Raw genomic sequence first — 27187 nt, forward strand, 5'->3', positions numbered from 1 at the left:
GGTAGCTATGATTTTTTTCACCGTTATAGCGAATGGTGATCCATTGGAATGCAAGATTGGCAAGATCTGGATTCCCAGGTTTCATTACTTCCCTTATGATATTTTCTCTAACATTGTTTAGATTAGTACAAACGTAATGAACTCTGAATTCACTCATCATGTGCATACATGCCACATTGTTTAAGAAATTCACACAGCTGCTTCCTATCTCGTACTGCCAGGGGTGCCTGCATGGTGCTCTGCTGCTTTCCTGCCTCTGAGCCCCTGCTCTCCAGGTGCACCACTGGTTATGCTCCTCTGTCAGATATCTGTCCCTAAGGGGAACTCACTTCTGGAGTCATTTTAGTCTTCCTTTATTTCTAAAGGGCTGGATAAGGGCTGGTCGGGTGATTTCTTATGTTGCTACCAGGTTTAACATCTGGGGAAGAAAGAAGACTGTCTATGTATATCTTGACATGCCGAAATTGTGCATGGTATATTTTCTTTCGAAGTTCATTGTTTCACATTGGAAGTGCAAAATGGGGTCTACCAGCTATTACAGACACCTTTCACTTCACTAACAAAGACTTTCAGTTTTAGAGCTGTCTCTCCCCTGTATGAAATACCCATGCTAATGAGTGTTGATGGAATATAGGATTATGCAAAAGGACATTGTGTTTATATTAATAAAAAATTATTTTTTATTTTTGTATTCTAGTCTGGGACATTTGGTGCCTCACTGTAGTGCAAGTTAATGTAAAATAAATGCTTTGTATTTACGTTACTTGTTTGGTTATGGCTCCATCAAAAAATAACAGGAGCTGTTTTCATCAAACATATGATTACTACTTTAGATGTGTTCTTACTTAGTTTCTGTTTGGAAAGATGTTTGCTACATAAAAGCATCCTCAAATTCGAGGGCATTTTTGGCTTCTTTAATGAAAAAAATTAACTAATGTGGAACTTCAGACGCTCTAGTGGGATAATACAGGAAATTCCTATTGCCGGACTGTAGCGGGTTCCGTTTGTAACTGGGCAGAACTGAGGGGCTGAGGACTTAAATCCTGGGAGAAATCAATCCACTGGCTTTTATGAATGCTTAGGGAAAAAAGGAAATGTATTGCTGGAAAAGAAGAAGAAATGTTGTTGCAGGATATGCGATGGCCAAATTCAAAAAAGACATATGGTAAAGTCTCATGTATCATTGCAACTGACTGAGCAGAACAAGTGAAAAGAAGAAAAACCAGGAAATAATACTTTTCTTATAATGAATAGATTTTGAGGGAACACCTTAGTGAGGGGAAAAAAATGTATTCTGATTATGATTGTTCTTCTGCTAAGAAAAGCAAGACTTTCGCTAAATATCTTCTTAATTTTAGTGCCAATTCAGCAGGCCTAGCATGAAATAAATCCTTTCTTGGGACAAGCATTTTTCATTACATGTGCTGATTTATGACAGAGAATCAGCTGTATTTTGGTGATGGCTGGACTAGACTGTAAAGCTTGTTTGTGCTTAATATACTAGATAAATTGTTCCTGGCTTCCTAGGGCGTGACTATACCTGCTGTCACACTCCCAAGTTTACTCAAGGACTGTGTGATTTGCTGAGTAGGTGTCATGTAAAGGAAAGCCCAGAGGGATGGATTTTATATACCTGTTTTTTTCCCCCTAATTTCGTGTTGACAAAAACCCTTTTTTGTCCCTTTTTCAAAGGAAAGTCTCCTCAAGGTTAAAGACAAAATTTAGCTGCAAGGAAAATGACCACTAATAATCTGAGCACTATGAAATTTAACATAGTAATTTTGTTTTAGTGAGAGGAAAACACCAGTTACTGGCTGTCAAAAAATTCTACACTGAACCTTAACTTCATGGGCAGCAGCTTTAAAATCTATTTAATATTCTTATTTCTTCAGTTAAGCTGTTTCCTTCTTCAGTTAAGAACAGGCTGTGGGATTAAATCTTAGCTTTTCATATTTACTGGGAAAAGTAGTATAGCAAATTATGAGTAAAAATGTACTTTGAATAAATTATCATTGCAAATTACAGTTTATGAAAGTTGTGACTATAACCATAATTACACCATTGGCTGTGAACAATTTGAAATCTTGCTTGCTGGATAAATTTGTTTTCATTCAGATTGCATTCCCAACATTTTTAGAAAAGAGTAAATCAAACCTCACTGATGATATTTCCTACAGAGTTTATTAAAAAGGTCACCTTTGTTTGCTAAATTTACCTAAAACATAAACTTTTCTTGAATTAGTGAGATGCTATTTTAGTATGTTATGCGAGTTTCCTACTCAGATTTACTAAACCATAGACCCATAAGGAGACTCACAAGAGCTTCCATATTACACCATCTATATATCCTAAAATTGTTAAAATTAAAATTGATTGTGCAAGCTGTTACCAAAAAAACAGCCGATAGGCAAAATGAGTTATATTATTGTAGATTGGAGAGACGGGGGTGAGGTTTAAAGCTCTATCTGGCAAGAGAAGGGTTAAGGACTTTTTTGCTATACCCGTTTCAAATTACAATGAGAAGCCTCTTCTTTCCCAGCAGGGTTGTGCTTACATTAGTCTTTAGATCTCTCTTGAAGAGAGCTGTTATATTTGTGCCTGCTACAGTTGGAAATAACAGTTCAGAAGCTGCAAAGGGTTGAATGGATTTACAGAAGGTTATTTTTTGCAAGTAAATTCATGGCAACACATTAATTTGATTAGTAAATGCTTTAGAATTACTTTACACTCAAGCGATTCAAAAGATGTTAAAGTTATCACCAGGCTGCTGGACAAATATGTGTTACACCACCAAGGTACAGATCAAGACAAATCTGTGACTCAGGATTTTATCTTGGGAAGAGCGCAAGGTGTACGAAGAACTCAGAATAACGAGGGAAGATAACTCTGGGAACTACAATGTGTCAGAAGAACATCTCTTGCTAATACAGCTCCCCACCAAAGACCTGGTTATCTAAGGTTTATATAGGAATGCCTAGGTCAGCTGACAAAATACTGGTCTTCTGCTCCATAAATGCAGAAAAAACGATAACAACAGTGGAAAATTGGAAGTCTGAATTTCAGCTTTCTTAGAAATAACTGCAACCTGACACATTCCATAATATTTAAACAGGGTGGGGGGAGAGGAATCACCAAAGATGTTACGATGTTACGTTTAGAGATGACATTGACATGAAAAATAGGTAAATTTTGTTTTTCAACTACTGGGAAAGCAGACCTCATAGGAACTCAGAACAAGTAGGAGCAAAGTTGTCGGTTTTTTTTTTTTCCTTGTTCTTTTTCTTTTCAAAGATGAACCTAACTGCGCTCAAAGCTTTCGTGGGCTTGCTCTGGAATTACTGGGTTCTGGTGGGTCACGCACAGGGAGGTTTAGGAGACAATCATGTCCATTCAAGTTTTATTTACAGGAGGCTGCGGAACCATGAGAGAAGGGAGATTCAGAGAGAGATTCTCTCTATCCTGGGTTTACCTCACAGACCCAGACCATTTTCACCAGGAAAGCAGGCTTCTTCTGCACCCCTCTTCATGCTGGACCTGTATAATGCCATGACAAATGAAGAGGATTCTGAGGAGCTGGAGTACTCACTAAAGGGATCAATGGCAGGGGAGAGCAGAGGGATACGAAAAGGATACCCTGCCTCTCCAAATGGATATTCGCGGAGAATACAATTGTCTCGCATGACCCCCCTGACCACACAGAATCCTCCCTTAGCCAGCGTGCACGACACCAACTTTCTGAATGATGCTGACATGGTCATGAGCTTTGTCAATTTAGGTATGTGGAAATATTTTTTGTTTTTGCTCTCTTTTACAAACTGTTAGCCTGATCTTGTAAAGGGCAAACCTCTCGGCCGAACTGTAACCTGTTCTAAAACAGCAGGATTGGGCCCAGGCTGCTGTGCCACTGGTAAAAGAAAAATCATAACGGATGGTAAAGTAGCTACATTGTAGGTGGCCATGGAAAAAGATTTTTCTCACTGTTTATATAAAGTCAGTTTCTATAACTTCCCTCTGCTGGCTTCTGTTTTCTTTCTTTCATTGATGTAATGAAAATTCTAGCCTTAGGCCAACTAACTCCTTTTTTTTTAAATCTCTAAAAATCAAACACTTATGCCTATTGCTCAGTTATTTCCCTCAGTGTTTTCCTTAAAGCTCACACATGAACAAACATCAGTTGTTAATATTTTAAAGCCTGGAAAGGTATGAAAAGGGAAAAGTGAAACCATAAAAAAACCCCCATTCTTAGGTTATTTAGTGGGGTTTTTTTCTGTTGTTAAGAGTCAGAGTTTTATTATCTTTTCAGCTGGATGACTGTATTTGAAATAATCTATTGCTGTTCCTTTGTTATTTCTATGTAATAACAACAGGCTGTGTTTTATTATACTATTATGGTGCTCAGAATCTACAATGGTTCTTATTTTATCTGTCATAAATATGTTAAATGACAAGTAGAGTATTAAACACCAGAAAAATGCAAGCAAAGAATGCTTTTGAAAATTATATCAATTCAGATACAAAACCTGATAAAACTAAATTATATTGGCTTCTGAGTGTAATAAACATGCTTGCCAGTTACATTGTAGGTAAAAAAAAGCGGTTACAGATTTCTTTACTAAAAGGCAACTTAAGTCTCATCTAGAAAGATGCAAATAAATAATGAAATTCATTCAGTATTTTTATAAGTATTTAAAATGCTGCAGGACTCATAAATTTGGCTAAAAAAACCCCTTCTCATTCGACCTTGAATAGCAAGAGATTTAATTGAAAACTGGAAGTTTCACAATAAGCTGGTACAAATTCTGATGAACTCTTGTTTTCCAGGATAATACTTTCTGTGGAAACTTTTTAACAGCAGCATATGTTCCAAAATACCTTCAGTTTATCCCACACATTCTGTACTTTTTATCTCTACCAGGTTTTTAGTAAATACTAAATACTCCAAGTACTAAAATTCTAGGAAAGTAACACTCTAGAGTTTATTTGCTGTAATAATAAAATCACTTTTCATTAATTATTTGGCTGATAAGGAGGTGTTCAAGTCTGAGATCCTTTTCCTTAAGAGTAACACATGTCCACACCTCTAAATACATTTGCTTGTTGTTTTTGCTCCGGAAATAACAGGTTAGGAAAAAAATGGAATTCCTTTTTTGAATAGGTTTTCCTTGTCATTAAGAAACAGCTATATATTGCCCATGTATTACTTTTAAATTAACATTGCCTGCCTCTATTTACCCAGAGTAACTGGAGTCAGCTGAATTTAAAATGGCAAAGTTATACAGAAAAATAGGAAATGCTCTTATCCTCAGCATTAGTAAAGGCACAGATCCTGCAAAAATTTTCCTTGTGTGTCCTGAGAAGTACCATCTGTAAATATGTCAGGCACCATTCCATCAGCATCCCTGAGGACTATTTACATGGGACCTAGCCTTTGATTTCTTTGATTACAATAGGACTTCTTGCAGTGAACAAGTAGAAGTCTTTGAAGTTTCAGTGTCAGATATGTCCTAGGCTGATCCTACTGTGCTTCCCCAGACAAAAACCTTCTCGGGAAGAACTCAGGTTTCCACTGAGTGTCTTACCTTGGGTGGGAAATTTCTAATATTTGTCTTATTTTGTTGGGAAACCAGTGTTGCCTTAAGAAAGTGATTCTGAGAAGCTAAAGCCCATCTTATGTTTCGAGACTGTGAAAACTGGGGGTGAGATGCTGTATTTTTCTAGAGGTAAATATTAATAGACACCGTTAACTTATAACAAAATACTGTGTAAATATTGGGTTTGATTTGGCATCTGTAAAGTTAAAATGTGTCTCAGCTCTAAGTGAATTTAAATCCTAATTCACTTTAAATGCCCTTCCATACAAGTTGGATATTGTGGTATATCACACATTCCACCGTGTAACATGCGTAAAAAATATTGATGACCAATACAGATTAGCTTCAACATTTTTATTAAACAATCCTATGTTTCAGTATAATTAACATAAGAATGAAATAAATCATGAAAACAAGTAACCATTTTATATGATTTATGCAGTATGAGATTGTGACAGATGAGGGCAAGCTCTTTTAATGGAGAATGGGGAAAAATATGCAGTGATAAGTGAATGCTAATGCTGTACCTTAAAATCAATAAATGCTGATGAAGCACAGTAATAACTTAAATGGATTTAGAATTGAAGCCTCAGACAACTTGCATCAAATAAATCTGCTCTGAAAATAGTATTCACCATGTTCATACTTGCACAGCATTAATTACAAAATGCAGAATAATCAAACTCTATTAATCATCATGATATTTTAAATTGAAATTTTGTACATAATTGTACCAGTTATAACAATTTAAGACATATATATTGAAACAAGAAATATGTGGCTGAGATGTTGGATAGAAATTATTAAGCATAAGAATGGAAAAGCCTGAACATGATTAAAAAGTAAAGAAAAAATAGACAAGACCAAATAATTTTATATTAAAGAATAAAAATTGGAACTTCTATGCTAATTTTGATTAAAACCACAACCTGTCAGAGTTGCAAATGCCTCACTTTCAAAAACAAATTTAGAAAATAGTCATCAAGGGAACTGCAATCATAATTCTGTCAACCAACCAGGGAGAAAAATAAGAATGCATTTATTTCTCCTGAAGTTAAAATTGTAAACACCTGCTCTTTCTACTGGAATTTATATCAGAATTTCCATCTCTTTCTCTCTTGAAAGATACAACAAGACAGAGACTTTGTCTTGTCCTGTGTTTTGTATAAGACTGTGAGTGTTGGCAACTCGCCATAAACATTGATGAGTGTAACAGAGGAGTTAACTGGGTTTGGTCCAGCAGTCAAAAAATAAATCCTCCACTAAACACACTGGGATTTTCAAAGATCTGATTATATCACCTACAAATTCAGGACTTTGTTTTCCTAACTAGGTGTTTTTTTATCCTATTATTATATTTTATTATATTATTGTAAAGCCCTGACTCCTTAGAGTTCTGGCATCTTCTTTGTGGCTGGTCTCCCAAAATGACATATATAGGATACCCTGTTCCCCAGAGAACAGGCAAATAATACTTATGCAGTCCTATCGCTTTTTGCGCACTCAGAATTTAGTCAGGGAAGGACTTTTAAAAGATAAATGTTAGTGTTCCCACTCTTCACCTCCTACAGAAAGAGGGGGATTGAATAAAATAGATCTACATGGATGAGGCTTGGAGAAACAGCACTTTTGTAAACTGCATTTAAACATTTCAAATACTGATTTTTCCATTATCATCAAAGTGATCATTAAATCTGCTATACTTAAGTGTTCCTTCTCGTGCAATTCAAATGGTCTGTATTTTCATTTTTTTAATAACACATCTGTTAGTTTTTCTCCTAACAGATTGTTTCATTTTCTAAGCAAGTCTGTTTGCTTTCTTCATGTTTTCCTGCTAATTGATATGAACCTTTCATAAAATGGGAGATATATATCTGGGTTTGTGGTTTTCTGTTATGTTTTCTTTTTTAGCATATAAAGTTAATTTCAAAAACTTGAATGTGAAGATCACAATAAAATTTGTGACCCTGATGTACACGTGCTAAGAAGAATACAATATTACTGAGATTTTTAAAGTAACCAGTACACCTCAGAAAGACATTTTTTCTTCTTCACACACAATGTGACTGATTCCACAATCTTAGAATAATTTTAAAACTGCTCGTGCTGTATTCAGTTCTTAAATCAGACACTGAAATCAATGGAAATTTTGTCTGAGGCACAGAAGACTGTTCATATTTCTCCAACTTTTCTATCCCAAGTTTGAACACTGTTTTACAGATTATATTCTTTTTTAAAACCTGAATCATTGAGCAAATACGTAAATTCGAAAGATTTATAGCCCATTGTGTTCACTGGAGAACACTAATATGGCATAGAACAACTTTTTACAGCTACTTTGAGAAACCTATAGTACATCAATCCACACCAAATACCTGTACAAATATATTTTTGTTACACACAAAAAAGAAAGGATTCCTTACTGCAATCAGACCTTGAGCATACATAGTAGCTCGTTTCTTAAATTAAACTAATTCCGTTTCTACAACCTTCCACTCACAGCTAACATATCATCAGCGAGGGATATGGAGTGCTAAGCTATAAAATGCCAGGAGCTGAGGAAGGGGTTTGAAGGATAGACGCAAAAAGGCCTCAGGATCATTAACTTCTGTCCTAAAGCTTAGGAATGAGCACACTTTCTTTCTTTCTTTTCCACAGGATTTCAGATGTAGCTGTCTTAATTTTACCAGTACGTGAATTTCCTTGGCTGTGGTACAGTTTTAGTATATAAATGCAGGCTTCTAATGAAAATATTGACACAGCCTTAGCTGAAGTGATGGAAATAGTGCTATTATCTTGCCTTGAACAGAGGGGTGCTATTACAGAGATAAAACTTGTTAAATAACAAATAGACCCCATGTCTTTAATTGAGGATTTGGATCAATACTGAGAAAAAAATGAGAAAACGTTTGTGAAGCTTTTATTCGATGGCAACCCCAAGTCAATAAGGCATCATTTTTCACTCTTTTACATTAAATTTAGAGCAAATTGGATCAAGCAGGTCTCACTTAATTTTCATCAGAAATATACATCAGTTGGCATCTTGAAATCCTAAGATGTTTTTTTCCCCTTTATTAAAGTTTTGTCAGCCAGTCAGTGAACACAATGAATTTCTTGTGACCTATTGCAGTCAGGCATTAGAAATAACTATGACTTATGAAACAATTTTCTATGATCCAGTTAAATATTAAGACAACCCTCTGCAAAAGAATTTTATTTGTTTTCAGAACAAAAGGACTTTACTCACAGGATGACATAAAAATTCTCGTCTAATACTTATAATTCATTTGTTTTAACCCATTTTTGTGCAACGACAGAGCAGGTTTTTAGAGATTACTTTTAATTTTTAGCAAGAAATATTCCACATATTCCTTTTTTTGAATTGCACTACATTTGTTGTTTTATATTGAAATATTTTATATTTCCTTTGAAATCTCTCAAGTTACATGAATCTTAAGAACTACATAGCTCTACCTCAAAATAGGTTTGTGTGATCCATAAATATCATCTAACAAAATAATGTTTTTATAACTGTCAATTAATTTTTTTGCCAAAGTTAACACTTTAAATCCGAGTAAATTATTGTATCTACCCAGCCAAAAAAATGTCAAGCTCTCCATTAACTGGGGTATAAAACTGTCTGACTCTCCTTGCCGACAGGTTTGAAAGAAATTGCAGATAACTGAAGAGAAACTGATTTAGCAGATGGTTAGACGTGCATGGTGAAAAGCTATATATATGTATGGATATATAAAAATATATATTATTATTAATATTTTTCCCATTGGGAAGAACGGCTGACCCAGTTCCGCTTCTTCTTTAGAAAGTGTTCCTTTCCAGACTAAACACAGACTTTGGGTGGGGTTTTGGGGATTGTATGTATTGTACAGTGCATATTTTCCCAGGAAAACACAATCTGGCAGTGACTCTGGCTAACCATGAAAGAGAAAGAAGCAGGCTTGTGGAGACATCTCTGTGTGGAAAGTATTAGGGGAGGAATCCTGCCATGGATTGGATGGAGAGTCTCTTGGTTTTCTCCCCAAACTCTGGGTTGTTTTCTTAGATAACGGGACAACTTTGGCATCTCTGTCATCTCCCACACTCATTGCTCCTGTTGTTATTTTCTCTGGATGTTAAATTATGCAAAGAATTTTACCATGGCTACCTGCCTACTTACTGCCTGAGTTATGGTGGTAATTATGACAGGAGCAGTTCCTTTTTCTTTTCTTTTTAGCCATGGCAGTTCCTTTCAGCTTGCTTTCATAGGCCCACAGACTAATAGAATTTGGAAAAAATTGACTGATTGCAGTCTGATCATTCTAGGTGTTGTCTGGTGTTTCCACATAGCTGAGAATGAACAGTTTATGAAGTGCCAATTGCAGCCTCCAGCTAAAGAAAGGCTCCCCAGGGCTTCAGGAGAGCTCTGGCTGCTACCAGACTTCATAATTATTTCCCACACTTTTCCCTATCCTCTCCTCCTTATCCTTTCCCTTGTCTCTAACCCCTGCTGTCTAGGCAGGGTCACTGAACTTTAGTTTTATGTCAGTGGCATTTGCCTGTAGAAAGGATTAAAGGCCGAGAAATGGTGAGACCAGGCGACAGTGCGGGAGGTGGAGAGAGAAGGAATGAGAGCAGGCATGAGAGCAAAACAGCAAAGCACAGGCTGGGCTTTAGAAGGAGGACATCCCTCTTCTCAGTAGGCAACAGCCAATGTGCAGGGCTGGATACAGACCTGCTGGGCATGGGAAAGGCTCACAACAGAGAAACAGCCTCTGCAGGAGCTGGTATTGCTGGACTATTTAGTCCTACTCCTCTGTGCCTCACATGGAATGTGATGTAACAGCACTGAGAGCATTTCCCATGCCAATAGAATTACAAAAATGGAAGTTCATCATGATAGGGAGAAGGTGAATGAAGACAGAGAAAGAGCAAAGAGCATGATAAAGACAGATATGTACAAATTAAAGGCAAAATTAGTGCCAGTATGGGTTTCCTCTCTGAGTAAGTCTTGAAGGCAAAGGGAGTACTTTTCTTCTGAATCCCTTGTGGCAGAGCAGCTACCTCAGCCTCCTGAGGCACTTGGCTTCCTGGACAAAACTTTTCATCCTTGCAAAACAAAATGCAGCTTCCCCCACCCTTCGGTATGCGTGTGCCGGGAGTACACAGACGGGCTACTAACATTTGCAGCCATAAATAACTTAGAAGCTGCTTTTAAAAACCGCAGGTTAAAGGATGAGGGCTGCCATGACTCACACAGAGGTTGAGATCAGAGGAGCAGCTAAGAGGGGTCGAGAGAAACAATGAATCCCCTTGTTCTGAGTCATATTTATGAGTGCTCCATTGCACCTAAAGTTCATATTTATTGGCTAGGCCATGGGGTTTCCCCATTTGCTCATCTCTTAAAATAACACCCCTGGTTAAAATTTCCTATAAAACACAGAAATGCTACAGCAGGCAGAACTTGTCAACCCTGACAACTACATTATTTAAGTTTGTGGGTGGGGTACACCAAGCAAGAGCTGGTTTGTGTTTTGTACTGAATTATGAATTTGTTTCTATTCAAAACATGACTGTAATATAAGCAGAAAAAGAGAGATTTTATAGCTCTGCTCTCCAGTCAGAAATTTCCCAGTTATTGAGAGATGCTACAAGAGGTGAATTCAAGTGTGTATTTCCCAGCTCTTTTTGGGTGATTATTCTGGTGCAATAGATCAAGAACCTGGCTTTATCGACCACTGCTATACAACTTAATGCCACATGTGGTACCTCACCAAAATGTGTTTCTACTTTTTTTCCCACTGTAATTCAAGGCAAACTGAGGCAGAAATTATTAATGAGTCAGAACCTAGAAAACTCACCAGGACAGCTAGTGCTGGTTCATGATAAGCATCTCTAGCTAATAACCAGTGACTTTGCAGAAGCAAAATTCCACATAATTCTTTTTCAAGGAGAATCAGGATGAGGAAGAAATTAGAACAACTGAAATTTCTGTAAGGTTTATTTTTATCTGGCTTAACAATATTACCTATTCAGACTCCATGAGAACCTTAAATTCTTTTCCAGCTTCAATGATTCTGTAATTATATCCCTTTGTAGACTGTGTCAACTAAATGAAATTATTGTTGTTTTAATTCACAGGTATTTGACTGTAGTCAAATTAATGAAGTTAAATTCATATGATCTGGTAAAGCTGTACCCCTATTCCAGAGTAATTATTGTGAATTAAGAGCAATTTGGATAGGCATATCCAAATTATTATTATTATTATTATTATTATTATTATTATCCAATTAAAACAATTATTTTTTAAAAATGGAGGAGAAATACCTGTGGGGTATGAGCTATAAGAAACTGCAAAATAATTTCAAAAATTTATTGTATTGGACTTGTTCAATGGTGAATGGCATCATTTTTGGAGGTAGTGGTATTAAATTCTGTTCTGACAAAGAACAAAATTCTGGAAAAAAAAAAGTGTTCTGTTTTGTTCTAGACCATAGAAAAAGAAGGAGCAGAGATACTGAATGAGCAGGGACTCTGATTTTGGAGTAGGGGCAGATGGTATCTGATGGCATCTGGTGCCTAGAGCTGTGGGATTCTGGTGGCACAGTTTTCAAAAATATTAGCTGAAAAATTGAAAGAGTGGGAGAACAGTAGTGTGGATGATATCGCTATGGGAGCAAGTCCAAGCCCAGTGTACAACCCCATAACAGCTGTAGTCTTTGGGGTGATTTATGATGGTGGAGATCCAGTAGGAACATAGCTCTGGGAAGGTTGTTCCCAAGGTTAGCTCAGCTGGAATATTTGTCAAAAACTACAAGTCATAACATGTTAGTGATCCCAAAGGTTAATCTGCTGCTCCTGACCAGGTTACCCTGCTGCCTCAAACATGAGAATGAAATGTGTGCAAAGGTTTTGCAGTGAGTCAGTCCCGCCCCCAGCCGAGTCTAAACCTGAAAGTCAGAGAGTGAAATGTCAGAACAACCTAACACGAGAATCCTGAAAAGCCTCAGATAGAGAATGAAAACAGTGTGCCTCTGTTTTCCAGTCCATAAAATGAGGATGGGCAAATACTCCTGTGTTCATTTTCTCTTCTGTGTGTTGTCACTCTTTGAAGCTGCAGAGTACTGGTATAGCTTCCTTCTTGTGAAGCCTCTTTTTACTGTGGCTGTGTGCTCTGTAAAATACTTCGCTTCTAATAGTCTCACAACACCTTGCATTTCATCATGGTGATCTCAAGTGTTATTTTAGAAAGGGCTAAAAAAGGCTTTCCTATAAGGGCAACAAGTTTGCTGTTCTTAGAACAGACAGTTTACAAAATACTGAAAATGAAAAAGAGACACAGGAATTTAAGCACCAAAACAGATTTGTCTTCTGGTATAATGGAGAGAGGAAGTGTGGCTAGCTTAGCTGTTGTTCTTAGAATATAGGTTTGTGTCTCCCTGAGTCTTGTGTGCATGCATATCAGCCTGTGTGCATGGTTTTGTGTATGTTATATAGAAAGCATGTAAATCTCTTCAGTTTTAGTCATTGGAATTTTTTTCCCCCTTAAATCATAATATTCTTTCCCATCAATACTATGTGGCTTTAGCAGCCCTGACCTTTCAAGCTGCCTGTTTGGACCAGTGTTTATCAGATGACCATTTGACCTCCTTGTTAATTGTACTTAATTACATCCTGTTGTAACATTTTGAAATAAGGAGGAGAGTTTATGGATCTGCTCCAAAGACCTGAAGACTAAAATGGCAGCGGAAGTCAGTGGTATGAGGTGCTGAGTAATCTTGTAGTGAGGGTAATGAGAGCTGTGGCTTGTCCAGTTGATGGCAAAATTAGTTCCTTAAACCAGTCCTTTCCCATTTAGGATCATTGGTACTTCTGTGAATAAAATCACACTTTTTTTTTTCTGTTCTGTGAAGGGCTTTTCCTCTCTGACTAACAGCTTGGATATTTCTCCAAAGAGACCAAGAAAGGAGGGAGATATCAAAGTACTGCAAGGGCTGAAGTTCACATCTGGTGATATATAAGACGCAAGCCTCTATTTCCACAAGTGATATCTCTGTGGTTTTCCAAAACTTCAGAGTTTCTTATGCTTGCATAGAATTGCCAGTTGCCACGAGTTTTTTGAGACTTGTATAATATTCGCTACGAGATTTTCTGTGCATTGATGATTTATGAGCACATCTAAGGTTTCATTACAGAGCAGCAATTATCCCCTGTAGCTGCAGAAAAACAAAAATGAAAACAAATCAACATTCAGAAAGAGCCGAAGTTCTTGAAAATAGTCACTCTAAAGGTGTCATAAGTTAGCAAGCATAGACCAAACCACTACAAAAGGTTCAGAAAGCAATTTCAAGCACTTTTTATTTTACAGTGCTTTTCATGTACTCAATGGCTTTTGAAACACTTGGCATTGACCATATCACTTTTCTTCTCACTAGTGATGAGATATATATACATCTATATAGATATATATATATATGCTTCTTTTACTGTTATTGTTCCATAGCTTACTTTCCACAGATTTTTAGTAAACTTGATTTCCTAACATGAATGAAGAAAAAAGGGAATAAAAGCTACAAAATTATCATTGCCAAGTGAAAATCTAGTCCCAAAACTTTAAGGAGCACGAGGCAAAACAGTACACCTTCCATTTTGTTTTATTATAACAGTGATAATTAGACTTATTGCAGAATGAAGTGCCATAAAGAATTAATTGTTTTTAGTGGTTAACTGCACATAATTATGGCATTATTGCAATGGTTCATCATCCAGCATGAGTCAAAATATAGATAAAAAAGACAAATTACTTAGGGCAACGCTGTGAGCCCTTAGGCTGATGCAGTACTGCCCATGGTTGTCACCGTGAACTGAACACTACTGTGAACCCTAAAAGTCTGTACTGTATTTCATGTAGCAAAGGCTAAACCTATGGTTCAACTAGACACAATCGTTTTTACATAGTGAAATGTTTTTGATGTATTGATTTAAATCACAGGCTTATATGATTAAAAATAAAACACAGAATTTGCTGGATGTCATAATAAGGTATTCAAAAGATCATAATTTTTAAGTTCTCTTTGATACTAAGCAATAGAAAGTATACCTGAAAATATACTATTAAATATGATGACCTTCAGGAAGGGTTGGTTTATTTTTCAGAATTTTGAGAGGTAGTATAATGTGACACTATATAGTATTGTGCATCACAGGAATTTAAAACTACTTATTTCAGAATTTTCTTCTCTTTAATTCTTTGGTTATCTCCTATATTATATTCTATAGCTATCAACTGTGGTTCTTCAAAAGGTATTTTTTTTCCCAGAATTTCTTAAACTATTGAATTAATAATCATGTTTAATGAGGCTGTGTACAATAATGACATCACATTTACAAGGACAAGCATTTTTAGATATATCAATTTTTAAAGTAAGCATATCTTAAATGTATTTATAATTTTATAAAATATATGTACATATATATTTTTCTATATAAATACAGATATGTATTAATGCAAAATCCAGAGGTGATTGATGCTGTGGAGTGAATTCTAAGACACAGATCACAGAATATTCAGAGCTGAAAGGGACTCACAAGGATCAAGTGCAACTCTTAAGTGAGTGCTTCATATGGGAATTGAACCCCCAACCCTGGTCATATTAGTACCATGCTCTGACCAACTGAGCTAATCTTGAGGTCAAGTGCTTCAAGTTCATGCTGCAATTCATTGGGTCAGAATGAAGAGAGTAATGTCATTAAGATTCACAGTGTATTGCCACCATTTTGATTGCCCAGCAGTTGTGTTCTGCTCCCTCCATATTGCATATATTCCTTATAAACGCAAAATACAAAAGATGTGCTTATTAGCATGTGTGTGTGTACAGGGAGGCCTCATATAAAAGGGGTTCATCACTCAGCTGGAACCGGTACACAGGCACACTCATGAACTGAAATCTTGGCTCCATGGGCACAGCTCCCAAACAAGTTATGAGATGTTCATCCTGTGTTTACATTACCATCTGCTGCTGCACAGTCATGAAGCTTCTTTTATTAACATACCACTATATCATTAACTTTACATCATTATATCAGTGAGATTTACAACAAACTCCATTAAATCACGCTGTTTCTCCTTGTCTGCAGGTAGGGAACTTGTTTTCATTAAAATGGGAATAAAAGCATGTCTCCAAAAGGAGAGACTGTGATGCTTCCAGTTTTGGGGATGGACGAATGGGGTTGCCTATCCCCAAAGATTAGAGCAGTTCTCACTTCCAACCCTAGTGGAAACACAGGTTTAGCGCAAACATGTGCAAAGGCAAAGGTTGATCAGCTGCTGCAAAAACAATGTGAAATATTCTTAGTGGTGTTGTACCAAAAATATTGCAGGTCAGGTTCCCACTCTCTGCTCATTCTTACCTTCTGCTCAGAAACACACACAAGCTTTGTCTGGGGCACATCAGCTCAGCAGACAGTTCAAGCTTCAGGAGGCAATTTTTGCTGTTCCAGAGAAGTATTACACCTAAAGATACGTCTAGAATTGGCTTTGGTGTTGTGTTTGTAAGTAACTGTGTGAGGAATATGAGAAATGCAGTCCCAGGTGGAGTAACAGTGAAAATGCAGAAATATTAGAAGAATATCCACAGTCCTGGGCAACCAGCTCTAGGTGGCCGTGCCTGAGCCAGGAGCAGATGACCTCCTCAAGTTCATTCCAACTGCAGCCTCTCCGTGACTCTGTGACAGAGTAACTGCAAAGAAGGGGGACCTTACTCTTGTATTGACATCAACCATTGGTTTTTTTGGAGAGGAGTGATGATCTTGCATCAGACAATTGTTGGATGAACAGTACTGTGTGCTCAAAATGCCATACTTTCTCTTTGTAGTTTGGAAATTATTTTCTTGCTTTTTATGTAATTTTGAGACTCCTGTGTCTCTCTGCCCAAGTCTGTCCAAAAGAACCTGCCGTGAGGGATCACGACCTACTGTTGTGTTACCTGGAGCTAATCTGAGCTCTTTCATGGCACAAACATTGTTCATGATTATTTTTCCTTTCCTTTGGCAGTGCAGGTGTAATGCTGGATGGCGTTACAGAGGTATTTTATGCACTAACAGTCAGTGAGTTTCTGCCCAGAAAGAGGGTCCAAATGATTGTTAACTTTGGTAAGTTTTAAACCTCTTTCGGAAAAAAACCCAACCCAAATTTTTTTCCTTCTTGTTGAGGGGACTTACTCCATATGGGGTGAAATAATCTCTGTGAGAGTAAATCATGGTCAGATTAGACCAGCAGAACTGCACAGGAGAGGGTTTTGTATCAGTATTAACAAGCTGTTAAAACCACAGCCAGATCCCAAACTGGCTGTTAAAACCTGCTGTCTGAAAGTGCCATTCCTCACCACACCTGGCCAGTCTTCTGTCTGCTCTTCCTCCTCATCTTCCTCCTGTTTGCCTCCAGTGTTGTGTCTGGGAGGGCCTGTCCTGGCTGTGCATCTGTCCCCATTGCTGTTTCTCAGCACTGCTGCTTAGGCTCTCCTAGGTGGTTTCTTGGTGTTGGCCAACAGCAAGACTGTGCAGGACAAACCTTCAAAACAAGGGCCAACAGATTATAAAACATGAAGTTTAGTCTCCCTACATTTTTAATTTTAAGGTGATGACTCAGTATAGTGATTAGCCCTGTATATATTTGTGCAACCAAAGTATAAATCAGAGGACCTCTGAATTTATATGAGCCAAGCTGACATAATAACTATGTACATGGCCTGTGAGCAGCTATTTTTTGCAATTGTATTTAACATCCTATCTATAATATAGTCTGAAAAAATGTTTTGATTTGTTCTATGCAATGACGCCTCCTTCTGCTCTCTAAATGAGACGTTCTTGAGAGCTTCCTTCCTTATTCTTGTTATGGCTGGACTGTTTTTGTGGGACATTTGGTCAGTGTTAATGGGTATGGGTAATACTAAAATACTCAGATGTGAGCACATAGTAAGCAGAAAATATTGCCTATCCGGTCGTATCCAGTTTAGTGTGCAGACACAACTTCGATGGAAGCATTTCCAACAAATTCCACAGCAGAAAATAGATGGAGTCTATGAGACAATATGCATGAATGGTAAATGGTAGAGTGACTTGCCACCTCTGGGTGGAAGTGAGCAGAGGGTTAACAAGAGCAGAAACTAAGGAGATGTGAGAAGATAGAGTGCACTTTAATGTTTAGCTTTTCCTCCCCTGCCAGTTTCCCTATGATGATATATGCCCTTTCACCCTCCTCAGAAGTTATGTTCCATCTGTATACTTTTACAGTGTCAAAACAGTTATAACTTACACCTATTTTCTGACCATTGGATCCCAGAGGTATAACTTTTGTTTCTATTCAGTTGCAGCTGAACCCAAGAGGGATCTTTTTTTCTGTCTTTTGCTAACCTTGAGGTTGTGTTGATCTGACATCCTGACTTTCACACACAGTCAGAAACCTGGCAATAATTGTTAGTTTTCTTTGTGATGATCTGTGATTATAGAAAAACAAAATTAAATGTGAGAAAAAAATGGAAGTCTATTTACAGATGGTATCAAAATTTACTGGCTTTGCCAAAGGTGAGGCAAAATAGACATCATTGAAAACAGTAGATAAAATTAGCAACCTGAGGCATGGTGGTGCAAGCATTAGCTAATTTACCTATCCATTAGCTCAGAACTATGTAATAGAGGGATCTTTTCTCTGATCGGTTCTATTTTTTCCAAGTAAAGATTTATTTATCACTGATGAAACGGAATGCAATCAGAAATTTAGTAGATTTAGATTAACATATGTATTTGTGACTGGACTGTGACTTAATAAAGAAACCACAGGGTCCTTACTAGTTAAAGATTAAATAGCCCATATGCGCAGTTGTATCTTTTGTTGTGCTTTGTGCTACAGCTGAACAACTGGGGTGCATAATTTGCATTTGTGAGGTTGAAAGATAGAGTGCATCATACTGTCAAAACAATCAGAAAAAGTAGATTTTGAGGAATTGCTTTGCCAGCTATCTTTTATATTAGTATTGTGATAATACCCAAACTTAGACTCTCAAAGTTCTGTTCATTTCCAAAACTCAATCTCTTTGTCTGGTTACTTACTCCTCTTTTGTATTGGCTGGGTTCAAGGCAGCATAAGAAAAGCAGGGTGTTGCTTTCCCACTTATTTTGCATCAACAACTAAAAGCCTTCCAGCATTTAATTATTATTGGACCAGCTGCAGTGCAGCACTTGTTTTGACTTGTTGAGCAAGTGCATTTGACTTCGAAGAAGGGTAAATTGAATGAATAACACATGTTTAGCAATGAAATTGTTAACAAAACATTGGCTATTGAATGAAGACCAGCAATTTCATTAAAACTTCTATTTCATTGCATATTTTAATGCAAAGTAACAAGAAGGTATCATGGGTAATCTCACAGTATCCAGATCACCTGGAAGATTACATGTGAGAAAGCCAAGCCCAGTTATGCCTCTTTGATTGAGGCATTTCTTTATGTATCTGCTTATAAAAGTTGCTGGCAGGCACTGTTATATGATTTCTGGGATCTCTTTCTTTCTGGAAATGATGGAAGCTTTTAACTATTAACTGAGTTCTAATTCTTAAAATAATCCTTGAAAAAAAAAAGAAACTTATCCTTTTATATATTCACTTATATTCTAGTATGGGTGTGACTTTCATTATTTACCTGGGTGTGTAACTTTTATCATTTACTTTCTATCACTTACTAAAGTGAGAACATTGCATGTGCATTTTGAGGGGATTAGAAAGTAGAAATCACATCATCTCAAAGTACATCTTAATAATATTTTAGTCTTTCCACTATTTTGAGTTTTTCAAATGTGTGTTAATTGGTAAGCAGCTGTGAGATCTTATTGACTACAATAACAAAATGAAGAAATGAAAATTTTAGTAACAGAACAGCACTCTCAAAAGGTGTAATACTAAGTGCTAAAATACATTAATATAGTCGAACTTCTTTTTTTATAAAGAATGGGATATTGAAATGCATTTCTTTGAGGGTTAAAGAAAGAAAACCAATAAGTGAAATATTTGCTTTGAAAAAAGACAGGCAATGGGTTTTTTTGTTGGTTTGATTTTTTAATTTGCTTTCTCTTTTCATTCTTGCTCTAGATTCTGTTGCCATTGTTGAAGGTTTTATTCATTGACTTTATTTTGATTTGAATTACTTTGCAATTCATACAGTTCAGTAATTCTGTTCAATTATGGAAGGGATGTTCTACTGTAAAAAAATTTGGATTTGATAAACAATATTTCATTTATTAAAACTGTCACTAGCTGCACAGTATTTCATCAAACAATTTTCATACTGCCTCTAATTTTGGTTAACAAAATAGGAAAATGTTGGTCATTGATGTCAGTAGCTGACCTGAAAATACAGGATTTAGTGAAATAACTCTAAATTTACAGCAGTATATCTAGCTGCAGCATATGACTGACCAAACTTTATTCTTTTTGTTTTGAAAAGAAAGTATATTTCATGTGAAAGTAATTTACATTATTATTTCAAAACCACATCTCTAAATATGTAATTACTTTAATTACAACCAATACAATAATAATAAATGCGGAGAAACTCAAATATAAAGTACTGCAATAAAACAGTCTTTAAGAAACAGAGCTGTTGCAATAAAAAAAAAAAAAAAAAAAAAAAAAACTCCAGACTTGCCCTTTCTAATTAAGCAAAATCCCCACTGATAATGGAAACAGCTTTTCTTCAGTTTGAGGGGGATCCAAATGTAGGTTAAGTTTCTGACAATGACTTTTGTGTCCAAGATAGGGTATGTGTGGAATGTAATTTTGGGGACACCTATTTTCAACCTCTGCCTACATATTTCATGTAAGATATCACAGAGTCATAGAATCATTTATATTGGGAAAGGCCTTTAAGATCATTGACTCCAAGAATTAAACATTCACCAACAAGTCCACCACTTTGAGGGCTTCATTTTGCTCCCTGTACCTGTCTTCCATCTCAGATAGCTTGCACTCAGAGGACAACTGGCCCAGCTCTATTAAAGGCTGAGGCAAAGACGACATTAAGTACCTCAGCCTTTTCCTCATCCTTTGTCACTCTTTTTTTTTCCCACATCAAATAGAATGGAGTTCTCCTTAGCATTTCATTTGTTGCTGATGTATTTACAGTAACCTTTTTACTGTGTTTTAAGGCAGTGTCCAGATTACATTATAGTTGGGCTTTGGCCCTTCTAATTTTCTCTCTGCATAATCTCATGACATCCTTGTAGTCCTCCTCATTTCCTGCCCCTTCTTCCAAGGTGCATAAACTCCCCTTTATTTTCTGATTTCCAGCCAAAGCTCTTTGATCAAGCAGGCTTCTCCTCTTCCCCACTGGCTGGTCTTTCAGCACACAGGTCTTTAAGATTTCTCTCTTGAAGGATGTCCATCCTTCCTGGACTCCTTTGCCTCCCAAGGGACTCTGCCAACCAGCCTGCTAAACAGGCCAAAGTCTGATCTCAGGAAGTCCAAAGGAGCAGTTCTGCTGATCCCCTGCTTTACTTCTTCAAGAATTAAAAACTCCATTAAAGCTCCATAATTTTGTGTTTGCTGTGCCCAAGAGGCCTCCAACTATCACATCACCCACCAGTCATTTTTCTGTTCACTAGCAGCATGTCCAGCAGGACACTTTTTTTAGCTGAATCCCTCACCATCTGTGTCAGGGATTTCTCTTTCACACATTCCAGGAACCTCCTAGACTGTTTTGTCTCTGCTGTGGTGTATTTCCAGCAGACATCTGGTAAGTTGAAGTCCCCCACAGGAACAAGGGCTGGTGATTGGGAGACTTCTCCCAGCTGCTTGTAGAACATTTCATCTGCCTCTTCATCCTGGCTGGATTGTATCTAAGAGACTTCTACCAAGATATCTGCCATTTACCTTCCTTCTGATTCTTACCTATAAACACTCAATCCTGCTGTCACCATAGTTAAGATCTAGGCAATGAAAACATTCCTTAATATAGAGGGCTACCTCACTGCCTCTCCTTCCTTATCCCTTCTCAAGAGTTTATAGCCATCTTTTACAGCACTTCAGTTGTGAGAGCCATCCCACCATGTTTCTGAGATGACAACTACTTCATACTAAAAGGAAGACACACAATGGGGTGTATGACATTGAAGTTTTGTAGTTAAAACCCTCAGCTGAATGATTATGGTAATGTAAATGGTAAATATCAAATGTCAAATAATAAAGAAAAAGTCAAGTGTGGGAACAAAAACTTATTTTATTATCATTTTGGCCCTCAACCCCTGCATTTCTTCTGTGCAATGGCTCAGGATGTCCCACTGCTGGGCTACTCGGCATCATGGCAGTGAGGATCCAGTCATTGAAATCAGCTGATAAGGATTGAAATGTCCTTTTACTGAGCAAAGACTATCTCTTACTCTGATTCTCTGGAGCTGCAGCACACTAAAGGGGAAATGTAGATAAACTTCTTTGTTCTGTTTACTGGCTGGTACAAGACAGCTGACCCTTAACAAATAGAATTTTCTCTCCACTGAATGTATCAGGCAGGCATCTCTGGTGTCCAAAGCAATGCTTTAAGGACAGGTGACTATTTTATCAGTTCCAATGTCTAGCTCAAAACAGATTTCCTGAGTTCAGATCAGGAATCTTACCATTCTAAAACACAGATTAAATGTCTTAAAGCAGTAATGCTTAGAGAAGTAGAATTACAGTCTGCTACTTTTTTGTCTTTTAATCACCAGTTTGGGAAGTTATTTTTATTCATTCTTGGACTTTAAAATCCACTTGATTTAAAATCTTTTTTAGAAGACTGTATTCCTCATTCAATGACCAATGAGCAGAATGAAACAGCTGCTACTTACTTCAATATTAACTAGATTTTACATTTTTAGGACTTCCAGCGTGAAAAGATGAAAGGGATGCCTACCAGGATAAGCTGATTTTCTAAAGTTGATATTAATTCTCCAGAAGCCAAAAAAGTTACAAAGATTAAAAATATAAAAATACATATTTTAGAATCTGTAACCTGGTGTCTCTCCAACTGAGAATGACATTCTAATGAATGTCCTTCTCTCAGATGCACTTCAATAAAATGTTTACACCTAGCATAGCTGTTTTATTTTGGCAGATTTTTTAAATACCGTATGCTTTTCTAGAATCCCTTTTCTCCTTTCCACACACCCTACAAAACATTTGTTGCCCTAATTTATAAAAGGTGATTCACTTTAAACAGTCCCATCTATGATACTGGAATTTGAATGAGAGAGAGAAGAACAAGAATGAAGCAAACAGCTATTTGATGTCTGTCTTTTCACAGTAGCACAATAGCTAATTCCTAAGGCCTCTGACCTTTCAGTGTCCTGTAACAGAGTACTTGCATTAATCTGTTGCTTATCTGTCACCTACCACATTTGATATTTCCAGTCTCTGCTTTCAATTATCAGTCATTAGAGGCAGCACTGAGTAATTTCAGGAGAAAATGCCTGGAACCTTTGACCTGTTTTGGTCAGATAACCACAAATGTTCACTGTAGATAAACTATCATTTCATTATATTCAAGATGTAAATGAGTGTCGTTTGTAGTGTATCAGCTTACTGTAAACTTTATCACCTTGGAGTGATTAAAACTGACTGGTTTACTTAGTACTTATACAAAGAATTTCGAGTCAAACAGTGAAATCCAGTGAGATTAGTGTAAATGACCCTTTATAGTTACACAGGTCTGTAAGACCCTCAATTTTGCCTTGGTACATATATTTAGCAGTTAAAATGTGACATTAATTTGATTAGTGAGGCTTCACTGTTTGTGAACCCCTTTGGGACCCTGGGATCTTATATTGTAAAATCAGCTTATTATAACACATCTTTCAGCATATCTTTGGTTTGTTACCCATTTGACAAAGCAGCTTTCACTTCACCTATGTGTCACAGCCACACACCAACATCTGCAGAAAAAACGAAGCACATATCAGTGTGGAGCTAAACACTAATGAAAGAGCACAGCTAATAGTCCCTCATGCACTATGACCTAAACTCTTTGCTAGCAGTTTGTATATTTTTAAGTTCAGTCAACATAATCAGATATTTATAGCTGAATTTCTAAAATACTGATTACTAGTTATACAGTCCATCCATATAAGTACTTTGGATATTTTTTAGTTGTTGTGGTTTTTTTTCCCCATAAGATAAATAGTTTTCTTAACGAAAATCACTGCATGATATTTTCTCTTGGTGTAAAAGAAGACCCCTTTTCCAAAATACCTTTTTCATGTAAATTTGACTTTTTTCTTCTCAGAGTTGGACTTAGTGTTAATACAGTGTGAATGTTTCATCAGTTTGCCACATGGGTGGAAAATATCATTCTTTCCCAGCTTACACACAGGTGTTTGTGATATTCCCCTGAGCCATGATTTGTCTGACACAACCATAGTGCTGCATATATTAGTTTCAGGTGGTATAAAAATAATTTAAAAGTCAATGCAAAGAATCCTCACCAATGAGAGCAAAGGAAGAATTTTTTTGTAATCAGCATTTACCCTAATATTCAACATACTTTTTATTTAGAAAAATTATATTCCTCCAATGATTAAAAAAATACTTACTGATTTTCTGGTCAACCGGTTTTTAGATGCTGTGATTCGTCCCACAGAAATGCAGATGTACTGAGCAGGGCTGGAATGACATGAGAATATTCTGAAAGGATTGAATACTTGAAAATCTTAACCTGTGTTTTTCAGGCTGCCAGTGATGAAAAGCTCTTGCCTGTGAAATAAAAATATTTGAGACATGATGCCTCCCTGCACTTCATGCGTTTTCAGCAGGACAAAGGACCTGAGAGATACCCTACTAAGCATTCACAGTCTTGCCTGACAAGGCATTTATTAGATGCAGAAGGGATCAAGATTTGTGTAGTATTTTCAGTATTAAAATATTCAGTACCATTAAATAATATTTTACTTTTTTAACTTGGCTACCATTCTAACCACTGGTCATTATTGCAACATCATCACCATCTTTTTCAGTCTGCTATATAATGCAAGATTTTAACTTGTCTACATTTGTACACAGTTTTTTCTTTTCTTTGTACATTGGCTGACATAAATTTGCAGTTAGAGATTCTGGCTTCATTGTGGGGAGTGGGGCCTTCTTGAACTCAAGGTTTTTTCAGTGCTGTTCAGTGCCTGTTTCCTACAACCCTTCACTTCTGTAGACTGTTGCTACTCTGAAGTCCTGGCCTGCCTGTGAATGTTGTCTTGAACCAAAGAAATGTTGAACTTGTATCCCTTTCAGATGACAGTGCTGCACCGTCCTTAGGTAGATACATGGAAACACAGACTAGTACTATCTGTGTGAGTTGTAACTATTACTTTGAGGCCCATCAGAAAGTGGCTATCAGTATTCTTTCAGCAGTTGCGAGTGGTCCTGAGAGGATCCCACTGATGCTATTAGGGTAATATGGAGGTTTCTGTCCAAACTATAACATATAGGGAGACAACTACTGTTTCCAAACTGTTGTTACTAATTAGAAAGTACTTGGTAGAAACTAGACAAAAAGAAGCTTCAAACCCAAATAAAAATCAATCAGTCCAGGAGCAGTGGCATTTAAACCTTTTATTCAGTGTCTAATTATTCAGTCTTTACTCGTAGTGAATAGTGCTTAGTTACCCATGCACGCTGGTAAATAGTTTTTGAATAAATACTATCCAGAGGCAGCAGAAAGGGTTGCTACACTTAGTCTGTCTTATACAGTTCTCATCTGAAGGTTATTGACATATCTGTTCCATGACAGTTTTGAAACGCTCAGTTATAACCTCAGAAACTTGCAGCAGACTCTTTGTATTAGAAAAAAACCCTCTCGGCTCAGTGCTTTTGCATATGCTAATCTCTGCCAAGTTCCTCTGAAATGAAAGGCTTTACATGGGTATTTAAAAAAAAAAGCAAACAACTCCAAAACCTCAAGTCAGATCTCTGTATATATCTCACAGTTTAGAACTGGGCAGTGGAGCTGCTAAATAGACTGTATCCTGTTTCTCTTCAGTAGCAGCCCATTCATCTTCAGGTACAGAGCAGCCAGTTTACATGCTTCTGCTGCTTTTCTGCTTTACTTTTTCTACATAGTGTTCGATGGCAAACCCATGTAAGCTAAATATGCGCTTGAGCCAAGTGAACCTCACAGTTAGCAGACAATTTTCCTTTTGTCAGCCAGGAGAAAGTTCATTTTCACTGAAGATAAAGTGTTCTTATTGCCTATATATTTTATTTTTGGTGGTTCTTAAGGCAACACATACTTGTACATAAAAACAACCTAATGAAAACAAGGAGAGTTTACATTTTTGGAAAGGTGACAGGGAAGTACACTGTAAAGGACTAGCTACATGACCACAGGTGATTTAACTCGCAACTACTGCTCTGAAAATAATGTTAAATGCTTTTTCTTCAACAGCTCTCACTTTAATATGTCCATAACTGTACACTTGTATGGCAAGCCCAAAATGATTTTTTTTTCCTTTTAGTGTGTTTCTATTTTGTAAGACAACATATACATTATAATAATACAGATATGCAGGTTTATATATAAAATTATATAATCATATGTATATACATGCAAACACATACACATTATGTATGTAGAAAAAATTGTTTGGAAGATAAGTATATATGACCATGTAAATATAAATATTGTAATAATTTACACATTATTTATACATGTAGCATACAGTAATCCAAATGTGTGCTTTTTCAGAATTGACATTGTTCCTCCCTCAGATCTGAGAACTACAATGCAATAAAGGAGCTGGGGTTACAGGAGGGAGTGTTTAGTGAAGCTGGGTGCAGCCATAAATGCTTAGTTGGTTATCTAAACCAAATTCCAACTCTGAGTTTTAGACTTTGTCCACCATCAGTAAAACAAAGCACCTATGTCATGAGGCAGGTACAACTTTTCCAGAAGAGAGAAATTCTGTCATCCCACAGAGCACAGTTTATTCATAGGTCAATGATACATTGTACTCTGTGGAAGTGGAAACCATGGATCATTATCCTTTCCACATCCTTAAAATCTGAAGTATTAATCCCATAAGGTGATCATCAGCCAGTACTATGGCCTGTAGTTTCCGTTGCCACATCAAAACATATATTCCATTGCAAAAGTTGCTCCTAACTTAGTGTCAGAACTGCAGCAGACAATGGAATTAGACCCAAACCAATTGTAAATTAAAATCCTCTGGTTTGTTCCTCTTAAAATTCTGTAGAAACCTCAGTTAGGCAATAATGAGATTTACTTTTTTATTTTAAATAGTGGCAGTGTCAGAAGCAGTAGGAGCTGCACCTGCCCACCCAGAACAGGTTTGAGGGGACTTCTCTAGCCAGAATTTTACTTCCTGTGCTGCTGGGATGCCAGAACCACTTGGCCCTGACCCTCAGTTCCTTCTGACCACTGGAAAGCTGATGTGCATGCCATTAGAGTACAACTTGTGTTAATTTATATGACTTAACTGCTTCTTAAGTATATAGTTGTTGCAGTGCACTTTAGTACCACTTTTATTATGTTAAACGGAAATGAGCTGCATTCCTCTCATCAGCCTGGTTA

General features: G+C 36.9%; 1 protein-coding gene across 1 annotated transcript in view; it reads left to right on the forward strand.

The window, feature by feature from the left end:
• Window positions 1-3291: 3291 nt before the first annotated feature.
• Window positions 3292-27187, forward strand: part of BMP5 (bone morphogenetic protein 5) — a 56740-nt gene continuing 32844 nt past the window's right edge. The window contains exon 1 of the mRNA XM_069008621.1: window positions 3292-3775. Within this exon, the coding sequence (XP_068864722.1) occupies window positions 3292-3775 (484 nt within the window). The remainder of the gene's footprint in view (window positions 3776-27187) is intronic.

Source organism: Aphelocoma coerulescens, chromosome 3 (assembly GCF_041296385.1).
Source record: "Aphelocoma coerulescens isolate FSJ_1873_10779 chromosome 3, UR_Acoe_1.0, whole genome shotgun sequence".
Classification (NCBI taxonomy): Eukaryota; Metazoa; Chordata; class Aves; order Passeriformes; family Corvidae; genus Aphelocoma; species Aphelocoma coerulescens.